This window comes from Mytilus californianus, unplaced genomic scaffold (assembly GCF_021869535.1).
Source record: "Mytilus californianus isolate M0D057914Y unplaced genomic scaffold, xbMytCali1.0.p SCAF_13, whole genome shotgun sequence".
Lineage (NCBI taxonomy): Eukaryota > Metazoa > Mollusca > Bivalvia > Mytilida > Mytilidae > Mytilus > Mytilus californianus.
This window is the reverse complement of record NW_026262615.1, coordinates 1,960,197-1,983,990: the sequence shown is the minus strand read 5'-3', so window position 1 is coordinate 1,983,990 and position 23,794 is coordinate 1,960,197. Positions and strand designations below refer to the sequence as shown.

Here is a 23,794-nt window from a genome sequence, read left to right as displayed (position 1 = left end):
AAGTTTTTTGTTCAACTTGTTGAATTTGCGAATAGTTTATACTGACGCCAAATGGAAATGAAATGGTAGTAATGACGTTACTAGTTTTGAGTTAATTTTTGTGGCGGGAAAATTAAAAAGATTTATTTAGATATACTAAATTAAAGACCTTCTGACATTTTTTTAACGGAGAGAGAATTTTATTACTATTTTAATGAGTATTAGGTTTTGTAACCGCTGCAGCCCTGTGCCACATATTAAAGAGGCCATCATGGGGGTGTCCAAGTAATCACATAATCACAAATTTGATGCCAATATAATCACACAATCATTAATTATTTTTTTAAACAAGATAATCAAATAATCAAAAATACAGTCCTAGATTATCAAATAATCAAATTATCATGAAATATTTGGTCTGGTAATCAAATAATCACTATATAAACGGCCAAGTAATCACATAATCAAAAACCCCATGAGGAGGCTCATTAAAAGCCTTTGCCAAAGGTTGAAAAGTTACAGGCATAAAAATAAATATTCTCATTTTTAATGGCAAGACCGGTACAGTAGACCATAGATTGATGCCCTTTGGGTCATACCTCATCTCTGTTATATCGTACATTGTTTTTAAAACTTTTCAGATACCCACCCATTACTGAGATATAAGAAAATGTGGTATGAGTGTCAATGAGACAACTCTCTATCCAAGTCACAATTTCTTAAAGTAAACCATTATAGGTCAAAGTACGGCCATCAACAAGGAGCCTTGGCTCACACCGAACAGCACGCTATAAAGGGCCCCGAAAATGACTAGTGTAAAACCATTAAAACAAGAAAACCAACGGTCTAATCTATATAAAACACGAGAAATGAGAAACACTTATGAACCACATCAACAAACGACAACCACTGAACATCAGGTTCCTGACTTAGGACCGGTGCAAACAAATGCAGCGGGTTTAAACGTGACACAATGTAAATACAAAATTAATAAAACAAGGGGGTTATTTGTTTAACAATATCAGAAGGACAACCATAACCTTAAACAAAATGCCACCAAATAAGATAACGTACATAGGTAAATAAAAATTATTTTGTTGTAAGGTAAACATGGAGTACGGAAATAATTTTGTTGTTCCTAATACGAGAACAAAAGTGAAAATTTATAGTCATACTAAACGCTTATCAAAGGTGGTATATATTATCAATAGTGAGACTAGATATAACACTGAATAAGTAAACATTAAATAACAAAAACACATTGCAAATTGTATCAACAGGTCAAACACGAAAGTACGATTTGAGAGTACTCGCAGTTACTGAAAGCTAGTTAAAAGACAAAAACAATTTTATAATAAAAAATCATTCACCAGAGACTAAAATCAACTAAAACACATCCCAGGGATTTAATGTTTTTACGTCATGGACAGTCAATGAAGACATGACTTGTGCAATGCCAAAATAAAAGTATCGACAGGCAGTTGGATAGTTAGGAGTTAACCTGTTTCTAAATATGTATAATGTAATATATAGATAGAGTACTCTCTATATAGAAAATGAACGTTGATGTGTATTTATACATCATTAAAAAAAAAGCTTGAAAAGAATACAAATTTAGTTATATTTTAATCTGCTGATGACAAAATCGATATGTGTGCCAATGTAAAGTATATTAAAAGATCTAATTACAACATTCGCAAGATAACCTTCTCTAATAAGTTTGTTTAAAGGTTCGATGAATTTACACGGATCACGTAGTGATTTCCGCTCTTTTAGTACAATATTACGGTAAAATATAGGATGTGAAATACAATTTTAAATAAGTTTTCTACAGGCACAGCCAAATTTACTAATCAAATATTTGTAACTATGAAAGAATTTAGTAAAAGTTTTAAGCAATCTATGGTAACGAAATCCCTGACTTTATAATTTACCAGTGATGCATTGAGTACGTTCGTTAAAATCTATGACATCACTACACACACGGGCAAAACGAACGAGTAGGGACCCCGTATGATGGAACCAAATGAACATCGCCGTCGAAAAAGGGAAAATTAACAATAGGGAATGAAAAATCGTCTCTTTTGTCGTAAATTTTAACTTCTATGTCATTTGGTCTCTGGTGGCGAGTTGTCTCATTTGCAATCCTACCACATCTTCTTTTTTTATATATATAATGAGATGAAGATCCGTATTTATTTTGATGTCATCATGTCAAAGATCAACATAATCAATTAATTTCTACCAATGTACGACCTTGAAATTAAAACTTGGATTTTTGTAAGAAAAGTTGTTTCTCAAGGTCATATTAACTAAAACTAGATGATTTTGTAGGAAACTATTAAAAAAACTGTCTGAAGTCACACATTTAGAATAAACAGAAGAAAAAAACAACGCCTCATATCATCAAGTTTACTTGCTGTATAGGTTATAAAAACAGCAATCTATACGTTTTTCTTCTTTATATCAGGGCGTGGAGCCGTTGAGCTTGCTCAATAACATGTGTGTGTATTTGTCTTTCCATTATTTTAAATTATAACTCTCAACTAAATATAGTTTAAACGTTTCCAATTTAACTTCATTGCTCTGTATGCCAGAAAGTAAGCAAAGATCTAGATTAATGAAGAAAATGACTACATTAATGTTTAGTTTGATGAAATTTAGTAGCTGTTTGTAATATACTATGAAAGTACTTTTATTCGTGGGGTACCGATTTTCGTGATTTTCGTGGATGGTCTTATCCACGAATTTAAGCCTCCAACGAATATAACAACTGTTTTCCAAATCAAGACATGAAAAGATCTCCAGGTTGATTTGACTACATGGATACGGCCTTATAATCTAGAGAATACATCAAGTATCAGCAAACGCACTAAGAACTGTATATACAACTTCAAACAGGATTTTACCCATTTAATCTTTAATAAACCTAAACTGTACGACTTTTACACTTTTAATTCTCATATAAATTTAGTTTTGATCGATGAAAGACATACTTCCGGTGATGATATGCGAAGATGAAGTGTTAATTCTATCTCCTCATAATTCTCATACGAAAAAAAAAAAAATCATATTGGGTTTTCTTTTGTATTTCATAAGAATTATTTCTAGAATTCAAAGTACATTTGTAGCATTTTTTTATGTAACCATTTTCTTTAAGTGAGATATGCATGGTCCAATTAACACCTTTGATGATCGTTAATATGTTGATCATTCGATCCCGGGTTAATAAGTGTCATCACGTCTGCTTACAAGTGTGCAACAATTAACTATCTACTTTGCAATTTTCCTCAACAGAGACAATTTGTAAGCACAGATGAATCAGCTTATTTCCGAAAGCAATTATTTTACCAAAAATTTGATGAATGTTGTCAGTTATGAAAGACGAACAAGTTAGTGAAAATGAACACCTTATTTATCAATGGCCCACAAATCATTAAATAAAAACATATGATTAATTTCAAGAATCTTCGTTTCTGATGGCTTCATACATGTCAAATATTTAATCGGTATTTTTTCTTCACAAACCTAAAATCTACGAATTTAAGAACCCACGAACATGTAACTTTTGTTGAAACCACAAAAAATGATACCCATGAATAAAAGTACTTTCACAATATACTCTTTTGTGTGCTGATGTTTGAAATGATTTAGATTTTAAATTAGTTATCATCATATAAAGAGACTATTTGATAAATAAAATTTAAAACATAACTTACTGTTTGATAAAATATCCCAATATTAACATAAACTGCATGAATCATATATTGCTTTTAGGACAGAACAGTTGCAAAATATATTTTACATTGCAGCTGGGATAAAGATTTAGGATAGCAGCTTGTACATGAATTTCCTCAATAAATTGTGTTTATTGATGAATTCTATGTGTTTGTTAATTATATGTTGTTTTTCTCTCTCACTATATTGCTTTATTAATCATCTTTATAGTACAAGTTTTACAAATCTGTAAAAATTTTATTGATGCAAAAATTTTTAGTCATTTTGCAGTGCTTATGTCTTCGTTATACCATTAGAATATTGAAACAATAAAATTACAATTCCTGTACCAAATCAGGAATATGATAGTTGTTTTCCATTCGTTTGATGTGTTTGAGCTTTTGATTTTGCTAATTGTTAAGGGACTTTCCGTTTTGAATTTTCCTTGGAGTTCGGTATTTTTGTTGCTTTTTCTTTTTACAATTAAAATATTTCTAGTTGATATATAAATAAAGTCAACAGTAGTTTACCAGTATTCAATAGTCATAAATCGATTAAGATTGGGAGTTGATATTTCATTTATGTTGGAACAGGTTCTTGTAATGATTTAGTGTTTTTGGAAAGTAGTTTAGAAATGAAATTCTAGATAAAATTTACAGAAGAAATATTGACCATTACATACATCAACACTTATTTTAATGTGGTGAACAACTTACGAACAAGACATAGTTTGTTTCCACAGTGTCAAGTTTTAAAAGGAAGATTGAAACATTTTAACATTTGTCTAATTAAATTTTAGTAAATTGTTTGCTGGTTGGAATTGAAAAGTTCCGTATGAGCTATTGCCACCATTTGACGTCCATTGATCATCATTGTTCGTTGTTTTTCTGTGTCCGCCTCATAATGTTTCATTTTGTAACCACCGAATGAATTTAAACCAAACTTTGATAATATTGGTATGGGCGCTCCCAAACGATGCATTTAAGGATGTTCGCTCCTCTGTTTGAAAATAAAAAGCTTTTTCAAAGACTGTAATAAATTGATAAAATATAAATAAAGGAACTTAAAAAGCAGAAAAAAATAAAAGGTCCGTGCCCTTCTTTTTGAAATATAATCAATTCAAAATTTGGCGGGAAATGATTTTCTCTAGATTTTTCATACATTTAACATTGGCACTTTTTTCTTTCAAAAACTATGCAAAAATAACAAGGATATTATAAGATTTATGAAAATAGCTTTTAAAAATATTTGTAATAAAGTTATGAAACGAAAAGTAGGGGTTAGCGGGCAAAATATTTATTGGCACTAAATGGATAAAACTAGAGGATTCCGAATAACTTACAAAACGTCAAAAACAAGAGTAGCAAACATCCTTAAACAAAGTTGTATTTAATTACAGATAACTGTTCAAATGAAAAAAGTCTTAAATCGTAATTTTGGCAAATGCTTTAGATTCGAAAATATTTCAGTATCTAGATTCTCATTTTTGGTTCATTAAAACAAGGATTTATATAGTTATAACAATGACAGTACTATACTTACTGCACTAATTGTTCATTTGAACGATATATGTCCTTCAATGATGCTCATTACCTGAGACATATAATACAATATAGTGATTTTCGTGATTTTCGTAGATGGTTTTATCCACGAATTTAAGTATGAATAAGGAACACAACTAAAAATTGTTATTGAAAGGTCTAATTATTACAGTTTTGTATCTGCCTGTGGTCACTTTTGTATCTGCCTGTGGTCACTTTTGTATCTGCCTGTGGTCACTTTTGTTTCTGTCTGTGGTCACTTTTGTGATAGCTTTACCTAAGTGTGTTTTATTCCCTATTGTGACAAATTGACTGAGCGTGGATTCACATGTCAGTTGATGCATGATGAACAAGACTTAAACAATTACAATGTTGCATAAACGTTTTGTGTGTATGAATATATATTGAACGTTTCTTAAACTTATTTATAACTTTTTATAAATATATGTTTAACTTTTATGAACAATTATTTGGTTTTAAAAACAATTAATTGGTTTTAAGAACAATTAATTGGTTTTAAGAACAATTATTTGGTTTTATGAACAATTATTTGTTTTTAAGAACATTTATAATTGTTTTAAGAATATAAATTTATGTTTTATGCATATATATTTTATTTTATTATTTGAATCTATATATTGTTTTTATGAACATTTACTCGTCTTTACGGACAGTTATTCTATTTTATGAACATATATTGTGTTTTTTGTGAATATTGCAACGTCTGACACGCAGTATATATTTATACATACAAAATTGTCATTCAAAAAAAATAAAATTATGTGTTCATAAAATAAAATATATATTCTTAAAAATTTATAAATATGTTCAATAATTTGCATCATGGGATACCTCGTTGCTTTTGTAACAGTGTATTTGATTGAGTACGCACTAAAACCCGGACCGGCCGGGACTCCGGTCCCGCTCTTATGTCTGAAACCCGGGCCCGGATTATATGTCGGACCAGGACTGAGAAAATTATGAGAAAAACAGTGTTTAAATTGACTAGCATTAGGTTCTCCTTTTGTGTACCCTACTGAAGGAAATGAAGTTAATTTTTTGGAGCACTGATATTGGATGTATGATAATATATATATATATATATATAAATCTTTAATTTTATTTATTGTAAATTGAAGATTGTCAAGATTGTATTATATCTTTCTTTCTTTCTTTCTACATGTACGAATCGCCGTTCTATATCGGCGCATTCCTACACAGTAGGATTGCTAACGCGCCATATACAAATATACATCCGCACCCACTAAAAACTCATATCAACACAAAATAGAACGTGCCACTAATCCACCAATTAATGCATTACATATATATAACGGTAACGGTAAAACCGTGCTGTACAATTACTGTGTTCAAGTGTCATTTAGATGTGTATACATCGTGCATTACAGTGGAATCGGTTGAAGACGGATGATAAATTTATGCGTACCGGTTGTGGACTATTGTTTGACTTTTATACGTTTTTATACGATGTAAAATTACTGCGGACGTATAATGTTATGTCTGTCAGCGTCATCGTCGTCGTCGTCGTCCGAAGACATTTGGTTTCCAGACAATAACTTGTGAATAAGTGTATGGATGTTTTTGAAATTGTACCACAAGGTTCCATCCCACAAAAGCAAGGTTGGGATTGATTTTGGGGGTTATTGTCGTAACGGGTTTGGAATTAGGATTCAAAAAGGGGCCAAAACTAGCATTTTTCTTGTTTGAGGACAATTACTTGTGTATAAGTGTATGGATCTCTATGATGTTGTACAGCAAGGTTTCATACCTCAAAAGGAAGATGGGATTGTTTTTTTGGAGGGGGAGGAGGGGTTGTGGTCCAAACCGTTTTGGAATTAAGGACCGAAGAGGGGCAAAAAATCTAGGATTTTCTGTTTTCCGGATAATAACTTGAGTGTAGGTCTATGGATCTCTATTAAATTATACCACAAGGTTCCATACCAGAAAAAGAAGGTTGGGATTGATTTTTGGGGTTATGGTCTTAACTGTTTAGGGAAAAGGGACCAAAACAATACTTTTCTAATACTTTGTATAAATTGCTTATTTCTTGACCAATTTCAATGTAGTTAAATTAAAAGTCTCAAATGCTTGGGTTTTTTAATATGCTGAATCTAACCGTGTATTTAGATTTGGATCCCGTTATTGAACTTGTCCACATTGAGGTCCAAAAGGGTCTTAAATTAAACTTTGTTTGATTTCATCGAAAATTAAATCATTAGGGTTCTTTGATATGCCAAATCTGACCGTGTATTGATAATTATTTTTTTGAGACCCGTTTTCAAATTGGTCCACATTAAGGTCAAAAGGTTTCAAACTTTAATTTTGTTTGATTTCATAGAAAAATTGAATTCTTGGGGTTCTTTAAAATTTGATATGCTGAATCTTATCGTGTATTTAGATTTTTGATTTTGGGACCGGTTTAAAAATTGGTCCTTATGAAGGTCCATAGGGTCCAAAATTAAACTAAGTATGATTTTGAAAAAAAATGAATTCAAGGGGTTCTTTTATATGCTGGATCTAAACATGTATTTATATTTTTGATTTTGGGTTTAGTCTTCAAGTTGGTCCATATCGGGGTCCAAAATTAAAATTTCAAATTGTTTTGATTTCGAAACAAATTTAATATATGGGTTCTCTGATATGCTGATTCTTGCTGTATTTAGATTTTGAATTTTGGGCCCCTTATCAAATTGGTTCACATTGAGGTCCAAATGGTTCTAAATTATACCTTGTTTGATTTCATCAAAAAATGAATTATTGGGGTTCTTTGATAAGGTGATTCTAACCATGCATTTAGATTTTGGATATTAGACCAAAATGGAAAAATGTCCAATTTCAAATTTTTAAGTTTTTAGACCCCATTCATTCTGTGTTAGAAACTATTCAATCTCAAATATTTAATCACAATAAAAAAAAACAGAGCTGTATTGCAAAATTAATAGAAATTGAAAGTAGAGTCATAGTTAAACATAGATACAGCATTAAATCAAATTTTAGAGAATAAATTATATATAAATATAGTTTGAAATTAACTTTTCATTATTAGATATTTTGAAAAATAATTACTGGCAAGTTTTATAGATTTTTTTTAAGACATTGTATTAATAAGGAATGATATTTTGGAAATTGTTTTTTTTAAATTTTTTTTAAAATTTTTTTGAAGAACTTGATGATAGGTTTGTTTGTTTTTCTGTATAAATTTATTTTCAGAATGTTATATATACATATTTAAGAAATAATTCATGGGTACTTGAATTTATCGTGATTTTACTACGGGTTGGCCCTTTCTGCTAAATATTTTACCCCTCGCGATAGCGAGGGGTAAAATATCACGTAAAGGGCCAACCCGTGGTAAAATAAATATAAATTCAAGCCCCCCATGAACTATTTCTATTCTGGTAGGACCAAGACAGTAATTCATTTGTTCGAACATATTTTTCACTTTTTGACGACTTTCAGTTTCCCATTCGTGCATTTTCCCGTAAAATTATTACAGCCTTATGTTATCGTTCAATGACGTCATTTACACCATCTGACGTGAGGTAAATCATTCATAAAAAACATACGACATGGGAGTAGGATTGGAACAGCCCAAACAAATCATGCCGTTGCCTATCAGCTGACATTTAAATATATTCAAATTTTACCACGGGTGTGTACTCAAAGCGTTTGAAAAACGTCATATTAGAAATATATATATATATATATATATATATATATATATATATACAACTCGTTTAAACACCAGCCCAACAATGCTAGATCTGTAAATTTGCTTTCGCAAATTTTTTGTTCTTCCCTCGCCGGGATTCGAACTCATATGCATGCATATATACAAGTCTAAATTGAAAATAACGTTCAAACCTATGATTGCGTTGGATAAAAACCGTAATTTTTATACATGTACATGCAAAACAAATTTCTTGGTAGAGGGGTCTAAATACAGCACAAACAACATTTTCCAAACGACAAAAAAAAAGTGAAAAAGTATAGTTTAACAAAACGCATTTGACTAGCAGGTCGAACAACTGATGTTCTTAAACCCTGCCGACTGCCATTGGCGATTGCCACATAAACGGATCACCAGATACAACAAAATTGATCTTATAATAATTTCTTACCAAACAGAAAACAATAAACTTGCAGAAAAGATGGTATACCGCAAACATAAGGTGCAAAAATTTGTACACCATATCCGGATTTCGACAATTAATGTCTCTTCAGTGATGTTAGGAATCGAAACGGTATTTGGAAGGCCATATAACTTACCTCAATTTAGGATAGACTCTTGAATTTTGAAAGAGTCGAAATAGGATGAACGGATCATATAAACCCGAAGGCAAATATTATACAATATATATATATAAGTCTAAAGATTTGTACAACGGTACTAATATAAGATGGTCATATACGAAGATGATGCTATAATATCGTGTTGACAAATATTTCGACTCAACAAAAAGCCTTCGTCAGTGTCAATTTTAACAATATATGTTATGAAGCGAACCCCTTTAAAAACTTAGCTAATATTGTCCATTAATAGATAAATGAATTAAACTCTTGGTGTACTTGGATATGTTGAATCTAACCGTGAATTTTGATTTTGGATATTGGGCCATAACAGGTAAACGTCCTGTTTCAAATTTTTGAGTTCTTTGACCACATTTATTATGTGTCAGAAACCTATGCCTTGTCAAATATTTAATCACAATTCAAATTCAGAGCAGTATCAAGCTTGAATGAAGTGCCCATACTTGCCCAAATTGCTTAGGGTTCGACCTTTGTTGTTGTAAAAAGCTGCGCACAGCAGAGCAATTCATTTTTGGTTAAGGCATTGACAGTATTTCTTCGACTAACAATTGTTAATGCCACTTTGATATCCTCTTTCTGTTTTATTTTAAAATATAGTCAGCTTTTACGATTTTATTATACAAAGAATCAACAATATTCTTCCCATGAAGTCCTATTATGGCAGCATACATGCATACTCTCTATGGACAAGTTCTCTGAAAAACACAACACGATAAAGTAAAATAACAAGTATAGTTTGATACACATAGCACTCATGTCTAATGATTCTCATGTTATATAACACGAGTTTTTTTTTGTTCGCTTTTAAGGAACAAATTTTGTCTCAATTCACGTCAATTCAGCCATACACATAATATTAATAAAACAATTTTCTTTTCAATAATTGTGAATATATACATAAATAAGGTAAATCACTCCATAGCAAAAGACGGCTAGAAGTGCAACAACACGTGATTCCATATGCGCAAATATTCAGAATTTGTATATAAGTTTAAACTAGGTGTATCCAATATCATCAACATGAAGAATCAGAGATCACAATACAAAAAAAAATTTAATGGAATGCATACACGGTTGAAAAAATATAAATATAAATGATTGAACAATTTATGAAAGAGTCATCGTATGAAAACTATTTTAAGTTTTAAACTATAAAATAATGTGTTACGATTAAGTACAATGTCTAATTTCTCATAAAAGTATAATTTTAGGGAACAAATTTAGATATATTAGGAAACATGAAAATAAGATAATTGTATCGGTTCATATTGAGGAACAAAACAAAATTGATATACAATTTTTTATTTAAATCATATAAATTAAATTATGAATCTGTGAAATCTGTCATGTTGTGCTTCCATGAGTAGATCACTACCATTGTCTGGAAAATGTTTATACAGTTGGTATATTTTGCTCTATCAATTTTGTCTTTCTTTTGTTTTAAAAGAGACGCGTATGATACCACAGAAACATTCAATGTGTTCAAAGTAAAGGGTTATTTATTGCAGCAAGATTTCAATCTTGATATATTTACACGATTCACGTCTCAAGACAAATTGCTATTTAATTGATAGTTTAAGAGAGCTGTTGATATACCACTAAATTCGACATTAACTGTATTTCATATAATCGGGTTACTTAAAACAGATGTATTACAATTGAAATTAAAATATTTGTCCAAATGTAATACACTGTTTGTATATATTCGAAGTGCATCTTTATTGCATAAAATGGCAGGCGATGGTAACCGGTATTAGACCAGAACTGAGTTCTTAGTGATGTAAGATTTCTAATTATGTAGTAAGATATTTTTTTTTTATTGAATAAAATATTCCAAACTAATAGCTGAATGAAGGATTATACTTACTCGTGGAACTTCGCAAACGTAGGGAAAACTATTTGCACAACTCTGCTGATTCCAAAACCAATTGATGCCGGGGGTTGTGGCTATTATTGACACACAGTCTTCGGTCGCTCCCGCCGTGGCTGAAATATTTAACCGACCATTTATTTTTCCATTTTATCTTAAATAACACAAAAGTGACAAAAACAATATAGTAGACATTCTTAATAAAATATTCCTACCAAAAATGATAAACCAACTTTTAAGTATACCTTTCCTCTTCTTACGGAAGATCTATCTGCTGTAAATTATATATTCCAATTAATAACTTGTTTCTGAACGTTATCTCAGTGGAACTATGTACTCGATCGTTCTTTTCCACAATGGATGGAAGTATATGTCTTTAGTAAATCTATTCAAATTTAACAGGCCATGTTAAGAAAGAAATCTGAAATTTACTGCGCCTCTCCCTCAAGAATTAACACCACCAATTCATAGTCCCCTTGCTTTCTATGTTAAATTCTGCGACTTCAAACATTTATAGCTATTTTGTCTTAAGTTTAAATAAAGTGATAGTTATTTCATTTCAAAATTTTACCTTATCCTGACTTGTGCTGAACAAATCAACATGCCTTTACTTGCATATAAGTGCGCACTGGATCCCGGAAGATTGGTAGTACAAAAACAGGAACTTCTGATCTGAGCAACGGGCAAATATGGCCTCCTATCTTAATTTCATTTATTTTTTACAATTCAAAAGAAACTTTTAACTAGGGTTCTACAGTGATTCAAAGTCCTTAAGCTTTCATTTGACATCAAAATTACCCAAATATTTTACTTATTGACAAAGTTACAGCTATGCGTAGGAACTATTTTGTTCAAAATATGTACTACTTTCTGGTATGTTCTAACTGACCGGGCCGAATTAGTGGTTCTGTACCTTTAATAAACCACCTTCATAAAAAATTTCATACTAGTGAAGCAAATGAGGATATCATAAATATATTAAACAGAGATTCGATGTCGTTCAAAAGCAGTACAAAAGGGATACGCAAACTGATAAAACGAAAACAAACTGACAGTGCCATGACAAAAACACGAAAATTGATCAAAGGCAAATAGTAGGTCACAAAACACAACACAAAGAACTGAAGACTGAGCGAGCAACAGAAATCCTATTGAAACGGGATTGATCTCAGGTGTTCAAAAAAGGTGCTCCACATGTTACATCTGTTATGTTGCTTATTTAAGTATAAACTCGGTGATTAGTCTAGTTGTGTAGGTCACATTCGAGGAAAAGAGTTTAAATATTAAAATCCAATGCGTTTGAATTTGCACATGTTTAACCACCAAATAGATAAAGGTTCAGTCTGTAATGGTAATCACTATTTAATCAAGTAGAATAAAACCAAAGTGTTTGCTCTGATAACTATCTATATACCTTTAAATAAAATGATCTTATGCATGTTTAACGTGTTAAGTCATATCGGTGACAATTTCATTTCTTGAATCACACTGAAATAGATAATGACAATTTTGTTACGTTATCAATAGCTCGCATCTTTACAACAGGTCTAGAGAATCACAATAATGCAAACAACTTCTATGTCATTTAATCTCTGGTGGACTGTTGTCTCATTGACAATCATACCACATCTTCTTATTTTTATATATTCCGATACAGAATTTAGATTGTGTCATATAATTTGTAATAACACTTTGAACAATTCCTCATTCAAAATATGATTAAGTTTGTTTAAGATTTTTAATGAAAGGATAATATGTGGATAGCAAAGTACTACTAGTAGTTACTGACATGCTAGCTTCAAACCTCAATTAAATTGATTGAAAGATTATGTCTTCTTTATATGAAAATCAAGCACAATCGATATGTATCCTTCCCGTTAAGGAGATTAGTAGCATACCATCATAAAATATACGAGAAGAACACAACCCGTAGCATTCCAACAACTGGTTTTATATTTTATATTTTTAAATTGGTGCATCGATAGATCAAACTATAATGAAATCAGTTTATAAAACAATAACTCTTGCATACTCTTAAGTTACGAACTGTAAAAGAGAGGCGAAAGAAACAAAAGGAACATTCAAACTCGAAAGTCGAAAATAAACTGACAACGCTATGGCAAATAAAGAAAAAGTTCAAAAGACATAAAACATTATACAAAACACAACATAGAAAGCTAATGACTTAGCAACACGAACCCCACCAAAAACCGGGGATGATCTCAGGTGCTCCGGAAGGGTAAGAAGATCCTGCACACACGTAGTACCCGTCGTGTTCCTCATATAAGTACAAACCCGGTTTGTAAGTATACTGAGCAATGTACCAAAATGATGTATTAGTACACAAATGTATTTTACTATTTCAGTCTGGCGTACCACATTATATGCATTGTATATTTGAATAGTTATTGAAAGTACTTGATCAATACCAATGGCGACTGAAGTTTTGACCATAATGATAATTTTTGACCTTTATTTTTAGATTAAAATTACACCAACAATTGATGAAAAAAACAAATTACTTATCTGTATTGTTGAATTATCTAAAAAAGTAAAATTTACCTGTGGATCCAAATGGGGGATTAGTGAAAGAGAATCCACTGTTTTCTATGACAAATTGAAACACGTTATTGTTGTCTTTCAGATCATTTGCACCGGTCCACACATTTGAGGCTGTAAGTAGAATTGAATTATAATGGGTTTGATAGAAAATCAATAAATTAAACAAAAATGTATTAACAAAAAAAAAAAAACTCCAAGGTAAATTAAAAAAGGGGGGCCCATAAAACCTGACCAAATCAAATGCTCGAACATACCTTGGAGCTTGGTATATGATGTTATAATACCTCAGTATGTTTTTTCTATATAAAAAAAATGAAATATTTGACGTGCTATTTCATTCCACGGACTATTTGCCAGTCAATAGTTTCACAGACTATTACCCCGGTCAATAGTTTTATAAACATATTTCCCGTACTTTTTCATACTATTTTTTCATTGGAAAACAATGACATCATTGACTATTCTGCTTGGATTTGGGCGCTTGGCAATGTTAAACTCTGAAATATCGTAAACGGCCGCGGTATAATCTGTATGTGTTTGTCGTCGTAATTTCAAATTGATAAATTACTTACAGAAGCAATCAAAAAAGAAAACGAAAATCTACGGGACATATTTTTAGAACTAAAACATAACAAATGTATGGTATGGGTCTCTCGTCGTCTTAATAATCTGGGGTTGCTTTGGTGTACGGTAATATATTTTAGCTAGCATTTATTATATGCACTGAAATTTTTACACAAGGATTCCTGGTCTTGATTACAGTAAATAAAATATTGAAAAATACCACACATGCAAAACAAACCCTGATAGTTCATCTTGTGCATGTTTCGGACTAATTTATTTTCCAAGTGGTGTATGTAGATCGACTTTTTAGCAAGTTGTTATGATCGGTTTAATAAAACACTTAATGCCTGGTTATGCTTCGCCTCGAGCAAACGTTAGTATCTAAGGGACAACAAACTTGCTATTACCCTCATAACAAGTCAACAGTTTATAATATACCAGGGAAATAGTCCACCTAACGTCCTCTAGCTGCTATGTTACATTCGAACCTTTCTTAGTTTTCGAATTTCTTTTTGGGAAAAGGTTGCGGCTAATGACAAAGTAAAAAATAACAAGAGGACCTATTGGAAATGTCACATCCAACGGATTTAGTGTAAAGACGTTATTAAAAGTATGAGGAACTCATGACCTTTTGCCAAAATATGAGCAAATAGTATGACAGAATGTAGGATAGTGAGTTATCATAACTCTACATATATAGCGATATATATTTTGTCATGTTTTAATTTTTCAGTACAGAATCAATGTTGTTTTTTTTTTAACGACAATGTATATCTATTCGCCAAATATGCTTGTTACATTGTTACATCAACATCAAGAGTCCAAGCTTTTTTCTTGATGTATCCTGTAGTATTCCACTAATTACCCGGGTTAGTAATCAGCCGTTGATATAAATATATATAATAAGTCTAAATTGAAAACAACGTTCAAACCTATGATTGCGTTGGATAAAAGACCAAAAAAGTGAAAAAGTATATTTTAACAAAACGCATTTGACTAACAGGTCGAACAACGGATGTTATAAAACCGTGCTGACTGCCATTGGCGATTGCCATATAAACGGATCACAAGATGTAACAAAATGGATCTTTATTATTAATAAATAAACTTGCGGATAAGATGGTATACCGCAAACATGAGGTGCAAAAAATTGTACACCATATCCGGATTTCGACAATTAATGTCTCTTCAGTGATGTAAGGAATCAAAATGGTATTTGGAAGGCCATATAATTTAACTCAATTTAGGATAGACTCTTGAATTTTGAAGAATCGAAATAGGATGAAAGGATCATATAAACCCGAAGGCAAATATAATACAAGCCCGAACGGACAAATATAAATAAGTCTAAATTGAAAACAACGTTGAAACCTATGATTGCGTTGGATAAAAACCGCAATTTTTCTACGTGTGCATGCAAAACAAATTTCTTGGTAAAGGGGTTTAAATACAGCACAAACAACATTTTCAAAAAGACCAAAAAAGTGAAAAAGTATATTTAAACAAAAGGCATCTGACTAACAGGTCGAACAATGAATGTTCTTAAACCCTGCTGACTGCCATAAATATATAGACTTGTATATATATATATATATATATATATATATATATATATATAAGTCTAAATTGAAAACAACGTTCAAACCTAAGATTGCGTTGGATAAAAACTGCAATTTTTATACGGGTGCATGCAAAACAAATTTCTTGTTAGAGGGGTCTAAATACAGCACAAACAACATTTTCCAAAAGACCAAAAAAGTGAAAAAGTATATTTTAACAAAACGCATTTGACTAACAGGTCGAACAACAAATGTTCTTAAACCCTGCCGACTGCCATTGGCGATTTCCAAATGGACGGATCACCAGGTGTAATAAATGGATCTTATTTATAAATTAATACCAAACAGAAAACAATAAACTTGCGGCAAAGATGGTATACCGCAAACAGAAGGTGCACAGATTTTTGTACACCATATCCGAATTTCGACAATTAATGACTCTTCAGTGATGTAAGGAATCGAAACGGTATTTGGAAGGTCATATAATTTACCTCAATTTAGGATAGACTCTTGAATTTTGAGGAGTCAAAATAGGATGAACGGATCATATAAACCCGAAGGCAAATATAATACAAGCCCAAACGAAAAAATATAAACAAGTCTAAATTGAAAACAACGTTCGAACCTATGATTGCGTTGGATAAAAACCGCAATTTTTATACGTGTGCATGCAAAACAAATTTCTTGTTAGAGGGGTCTAAATACAGCACAAACAACATTTTCCAAAAGACCAAAAAAGTGAAAAAGTATATTTTAACAAAACGCATTTGACTAACAGGTCGAACAACAAATGTTCTTAAACCCTGCCGACTGCCATTGGCGATTGCCAAATAAACGGACCACCAGGTGTAATCAATGGATACTATTTATAAATTAATACCAAACACATAACAATAAACTTGCGGCAAAGATGGTATACCGCAAACAAAAGGTGCACAGATTTTTGTACACCATATCCGGATTTCGACAATTAATGACTCTTCAGTGATGTAAGGAATCGAAACGGTATTTGGAAGGCCATATAATTTACTTCAATTTAGGATAGACTCTTGAATTTTGAGGAGTCAAAATAGGATGAACGGATCATATAAACCCGAAGGCAAATATAATACAAGCCCAAACGAAAAAATATATACAAGTCTAAATTGAAAACAACGTTCAAACCTATGATTGCGTTGGATAAAAACCGCTATTTTTATACGTGTGCATGCAAAACAAATTTCTTGTTAGAGGGGTCTAAATACAGCACAAACAACATTTTCCAAAAGACCAAAAAAGTGAAAAAGTATATTTTAACAAAACGCATTTGACTAACAGGTCGAACAACAAATGTTCTTAAACCCTGCCGACTGCCATTGGCGATTGCCAAATAAACGGATCACCAGGTGTAATAAATGGATCTTATTTATAAATTAATACCAAACACATAACAATAAACTTGCGGCAAAGATGGTATACCGCAAACAAAAGGTCCACAGATTTTTGTACACCATATCCGGATTTCGACAATTAATGTCTCTTCAGTGATGTTAGGAATCGAAACGGTATTTGGAAGGCCATATAATTTACATATATATATATATGTATACATTTTTTGAAATACAATTGTACAAATGTTTTATGAATTATGTTTTTATGAATTCCATTTTGCATATTTCTTTTGAGTGACTCCAGTAATTGATTCAATTTCATTGTTTTGTTTTCGATATATCTTTTAATGTATTCTTGACCAAAATTTGATAAACATTTACATTTTTCAATTTCTAATCAGATATATAATATGATTTGTAAATAGTAAAGCCTAAATTTGTTAGGAAACAGTTCAGACCAAAATAATTTCTGTCAAAAATATTATATCCAAAGACGTATTGCTTTAACGATACGCTAAAGTCTAAATTTGAATTTCTCATTAATTCATGAATATTTTTCCAAAAATTTTCTAAAAATCGACAAGAAATAAAGAAGTGGCTATAATCTTCTTCTTTGTTACATACATTACACAGACCGTCGTTCTTCTGTTTCCATTTAAATAATAAGTGTTTTGTTCGTAGTATGAATTGTAAAAGTTTCCATCTGTATATTTCTAACTTATTCTCTTCTAAATAATGAAAAACATGAAAATATATAATTGGTTTATACTAAGATTGTCATGAATTTCTAAAATACGCATCCATTTGCTAACACCAATTGAGGGTTCAGTTTTATCTTTACAAATTACAGAATCAATGTTAGTACCAATAAAACAATATTTTACTACTGCATTAAATTGATAACCTTTAGGAATAAGCTTATTCAAAGGATCAATTAGTTCACAAGGATCTTATCTAAATTTTTTGGACTACATAAACAACATGCATGTAGCTGTAAAAATTAGGATGGGATATCCTGTTTTTGATAAGAGCAGCCGAACTCAATCTTTATATTTATGAAACACTTTGGTAAAGGTCTTAACAAATTTGCGGAAAAGCAATCCCTGACTCAATAATTTATCAGTTATACATAAATGACGTTCTTTGACATATAAACGCAACTAAAGACACGATCATAGCGAACAAGTTGTGAAATATATACACTGCAAGAAGGGGGTAAAACGTATAACAAAAATACCGAACTCCAACGCAAATTGAAAAAGGGGAAGTCCAAAAACACTGACAAACTCAAACGTTATCAATCAACGGAACAAGTGAAAAAATAACTCTCATAATCCTGACTTCGTACAAGCATTTTTCGGAGAAAATGGTGGTTAAAACTGGTTTGATAGCTAGCTAAGACTCCTACAGTATGGCAGCTGTTTATAGTTCGTCACATTGACAAAATTGGGTGAGCAACCCAAATAGACATAATGAGTTAATGTGACAATAATAGAGATCCAGCAGCCTACACTGTGTAAAATACATCACAGGCATATAACAAAACTGACTAAAAAATTCAAGAAACATCACCATCCAAAAGTGAAAATTAAAAATCGGGAACCCCCAAAAAAAATATATATCGCTCTTGTCGTAAATCTTTGTATATAGTTTTCCGTGTGAAATATATGTACATATAAAGGCAACAGTAGTATACCGGTGTTCAATAGTCATAACTCGATTATTATAAGTGAAAACTAAAACCAAGGGAAACACATCAACTATAAGAGGAAAACAACGGAACAACAGAAATACTGAAATACAACAAAAGCAAACGCCATCATATATAGAAACGGACTGTCTGATAACAATTGTCATATTCCTGACATGGTACAGGACATTTTAAGAAAAACGGGTGGGTTGAAACTGGTTTTATGGCTAACCAAACCTCCCGCTTATACGGCAATGTTAAAAATACCGCTAAAATGACAACACTACGTGACAGGAATACAGTACAAACAAACACAAGAACACTCAGAACAGAGAAATACATACATTAATAATATAAAAGTACTTTACTACATGTAAACCGCAGAATAACAACGGACACCTCCCTTGAATTTACGACAGCACATCAGGACACCACAAACGAAATATAAACTGCACTGTGTACATATACCTTAAATTAAAAAGGACATATTCTGTATCATTGACTCTTTATTCATCGGTTATTTCACAATAACTTAATATAAGTAAATAGGGTGCATGGATAAGAAAAAAATATGTCTTTAGTTCCTTTTAAATAACTTCAATACAAAAAAAGAATTAATAATACACTCTCAACTTACGAATTGTAAATTCATTTCTTACTGCATTGGCTTCATCTTCAGTGTTTGGACTCCAAAGGTAGGCACCTGGTGTACTGAGACAATTCACCTGAGTAAGATGACATAAATACCATTCTACCATTTTATTTTATGATGTTGTGTGTGTATACATAGATAATTTGTTATTGAGCAAATTGTTCTTAACGTGTAAGTACTAGTTATTAATGAATCAGATCAAATAATGTATAATGTTTTGGAGCTTAGCTAAACACATTAAAAGATACAACTACATGTAAAACGATAGGGATTGAAAGCTGCCATTCTTCGTACTCAAAATCGTGTAAAAAACCTCAGAATAGATACCAGGATTAAAATATTGTACGCCATAAGTGTATATTTTCTACAAAAGATTCACCAGTGACGCTTGTATTAAAAAAGACCAAATAAAGTACGATATTGAAAAGCATTGAGGACCCAAATTTCCGAAATATTTTGTCAAATACAGGTAAGGTAATCTACTCCTAATGAAGAAAATCTTTAGCACTTCGAAAAATTTTAAGTTTTGTATACAGTCTTTATCGAAGCGCTTAATGAACAGGTAGCGTACAACATAACCTAAGTCAGATATCAAGATTTCCGTAATTTAATCTGATAATAATCTCACACATGTCTTTATTTTACTATATTATATTCTTCTCACTGATCAATTTTATGTAAAACGCGGGTTTTGATTCTTATTAGTTTTCGAAGCAAATTGTGATTAATGAACATACTCACCAACGCTTCTTGCCAGTTTCTTTCATCAGTTCCACTATAGAAGTAACAATTAGTACTAACCATTTGGTTGTCTAACAACCTGTACCCTGAAGGGCAACTTTGTGGAACACATGGTGCTATTTAAATGAAAAAATACATTTGGGTTAAAATATTTTAAACAATTGCAATAAAAAAACACCATTACGTTATGTATGTATGACCATGATCATAGGTTGCAGAACGCCATCAAGGCAACATTGGTATCCAGATGAATTCATATTTTATAAAGAAATACAAATATTTGCAGTCATCAACAATATTTTCACTCGATATGGGATAGCATTGATATACATTTTACGCATGGATATATTTAGTTTACACACCAGTTAAAAATTGAAAAGCAAAAGAACATAAAGAATGAAAAGTAAGATAATAAAAAGAAAAAGAGAACAGAAGAGAGAAAAAGTTAACGTGTAAGGTTTCATTGCAAAGTATGCGCCTGGGTCCAAAAACGCAGTTTCTTTCGATAACAACCATTGGTAGGTCACGATTACATCAATATAAGTAAGAAGTAATTTTGCCAAGTTGCTTCTAATGATTGTGTTTCTGAAATCTTCTCAATTATTATTGCATTTTTTGACCAGCTAATTGTTCTTCAGATTAAAATTCAAACTCTCTGATGTCTGAAGTGATTTGTGCATTTGTAAAAAAACAGGAAAAAGAAAAGATAAGAGTTAAAGTTATTAACAAAATTGCATATCATCATTGGAAATAAATAAATAAATAATTATCAACTATTCAATTTTCTCAAATCTTGTTTAAAATCTACGTTGTCATAGGACTTCGCAATTTTATTTCAACTTTTAAACAAGCTTTTGTCATGAAAGCAGCCAACTTTTCATTTTTGTTTCAATTTTTGCTATTTTTCGATTAGCAAAAATTGAAACAAAAATGAGAAGTTGGCTGCTTTCATGACATCTACTTGCTAATTGTGGACAGGTTTTGCCTCCATCAGAAAGCCATGAGAATTACCATGGTTGTTATTTGACTACGTCAGAGAAGGGTCAAATTAATTATGACTATTTTTATAACACCAAACCTTCCAAACATTTGTAACAAATCTGGCTGACTATCTATGATATAAGGTAGACATATATCAATGTGTTTTGTTTTACATTTTAACGAACAAGTTTACGGGAAGTTAGTGATGGAACTTGTTACGATTATATTTCTGAAATGTTGGTCTTTGCATTTAATTGAAATAGTATACGCACTGGGTGTTATTTGAACGCCGTATTTTGAGAATGTAATTTTAAGCTTCTATAACAGTAAGTATAATTATTTTATGCTGTTGATTAATGCGTAATGAGATTGATATTATAAGCATCAATGCATCACAGAAATTTCGAGCTTAAAAGGGTCAGTCAGATTACAAATAAACTCATCATAGATACTGGGATTAAAATTGTGTACGCCAGACAACTATTCACGATCGACTTTAGGAAGGGAATGTAAATAGAGAATATCATATGGCTTTTTAAATATCTCATCCGTATCAACCCGAGACACCAATATATTCCCAAGAGCTCTGCTCGAGGGATTATATTGGTTGAGGGTTGATACTGTATGTGATATTGAAAAAGCCATATCATATACACTTTATTATATACTTATACCTCACGTAGATGTTTTTTATGTGACATGACGTCATACAGATAAGGAGGTTTGAAATGACGTCATACAGATTATAGGTTTGACATGACGTCATACAGATTAGGGGTTTGATAAAGCCTTTGCAACAGTGACTGCAATCGATGACGTGACGTCATACAGATTAAAGGTGTAAAAGCCTTTGCAACCGTGCTGATATCGATATCATCACGGGTGGCTGATACAGCACGCTTGCCAATGATTGTATTACACATACAATTTATCTGTATTTACTATTAAGTATATAATAATAACTATACGTCAACGTACAACCGACAGGAATGTAAGCTTATTTGAGGGCGGTATACTCATTTTATATTCTTGAAGGATTCTTTCTGACTAAAACATGAACAGGTAGAATTGAGTGTTGTAAACTATACTTACTAGTTGTGGGTGGGAGTTGCGGTGCTACAGTTGAAACTGGTGCCATTGGCACAGGAGGTGGTACGGGTGCCGGTGCAGGTGCTGGTGCAGTTGCTGGTGCAGCCATAGCTGCTGGTTCGACAACAAGTAGAAAGGATACAAGTAGTAAAAGAGGTAAAAGACCTGCAAGAGCTGAAAAGCCAGTCCCTGTATCACCTATTATACCAGTCCCTGCATCAGATACTAGAGTAGCTTTAGAAAACAAAACAAAATCATGAATTCATATTACGCAATGTGTGCTGATGATATTAAACATCAACAAAATGCAATCGTAATCAGTGGATACAGATAGACGCGGTCCTGTTTGGTAAAAATATTAAATAATTAAAATAAGTTTTTTTGTGATATATAACTTAATATAACTAGTATGCGAGACGCTCGCAAAACATATGTATTGTATACTGACAAAAATATAACTGAAATTGCCTATTGTAAAGGTCTGTCCATTTAAAGTAATGAAAGACTAGTATGGACATTCTATTTGTAAAACTTCTCATGTCTTGCTGCCAACTTGACATTTTTCACTTCATCCTTGACATTTATAATTCCAGGTTCATATTTTGTTAATTCGACATTGACATTCCTCGATTTCAATTTGGCATTTTTCATTACCAAGAAACGAGAAATCTCAACTTGGAATTGAGAAAAATCGAGATTGAAATTACAAATTTTAACAACAAAATGACCGGTCTTACGTGAAAATGAGACCTAAACAGACTAGTCCAATTCTCTTATTTGGTTTTCCCTTAACCGCCTTTAAACCATTATTTATTTCAGTGTCAGGCTTAAACTTAATATACAAATGCACTAATAAATAATATGTTTTTGTCCGATAAGAAAACGCATACAAGTTGTCATTGAAGTCAACTGTGCATTCGCCAATACTCAACATTAAAAGTGTATATTTGTGTATATTTGTAACATGGTTTACATCACTCAAAGCTATAGTGTTCATTTGGATTTTAGATTCTAGGTAAGTTATTTGTACGTTTAATGTCTTTAATGTCAGGAAATAATGTATTCACAGGATCATACTTTGAAATGATAATTCGTCACACATTAAGAAAAAGATAAAGTGTTTTTTAAATTGAATTTGAAGTAAGCT

At 31.6% G+C, this 23,794-nt stretch overlaps 1 protein-coding gene across 1 annotated transcript in view; it reads right to left on the bottom strand.

Annotated features, from left to right (window-relative positions):
* LOC127723838 (deleted in malignant brain tumors 1 protein-like) overlaps positions 1–22,756 on the bottom strand; it is a 162,998-nt gene extending 140,242 nt beyond the window's left edge. The window contains exon 1 of the mRNA XM_052230560.1: positions 22,651–22,756. Within this exon, the coding sequence (XP_052086520.1) occupies positions 22,651–22,756 (106 nt within the window). The remainder of the gene's footprint in view (positions 1–22,650) is intronic.
* Positions 22,757–23,794: the final 1,038 nt, after the last annotated feature.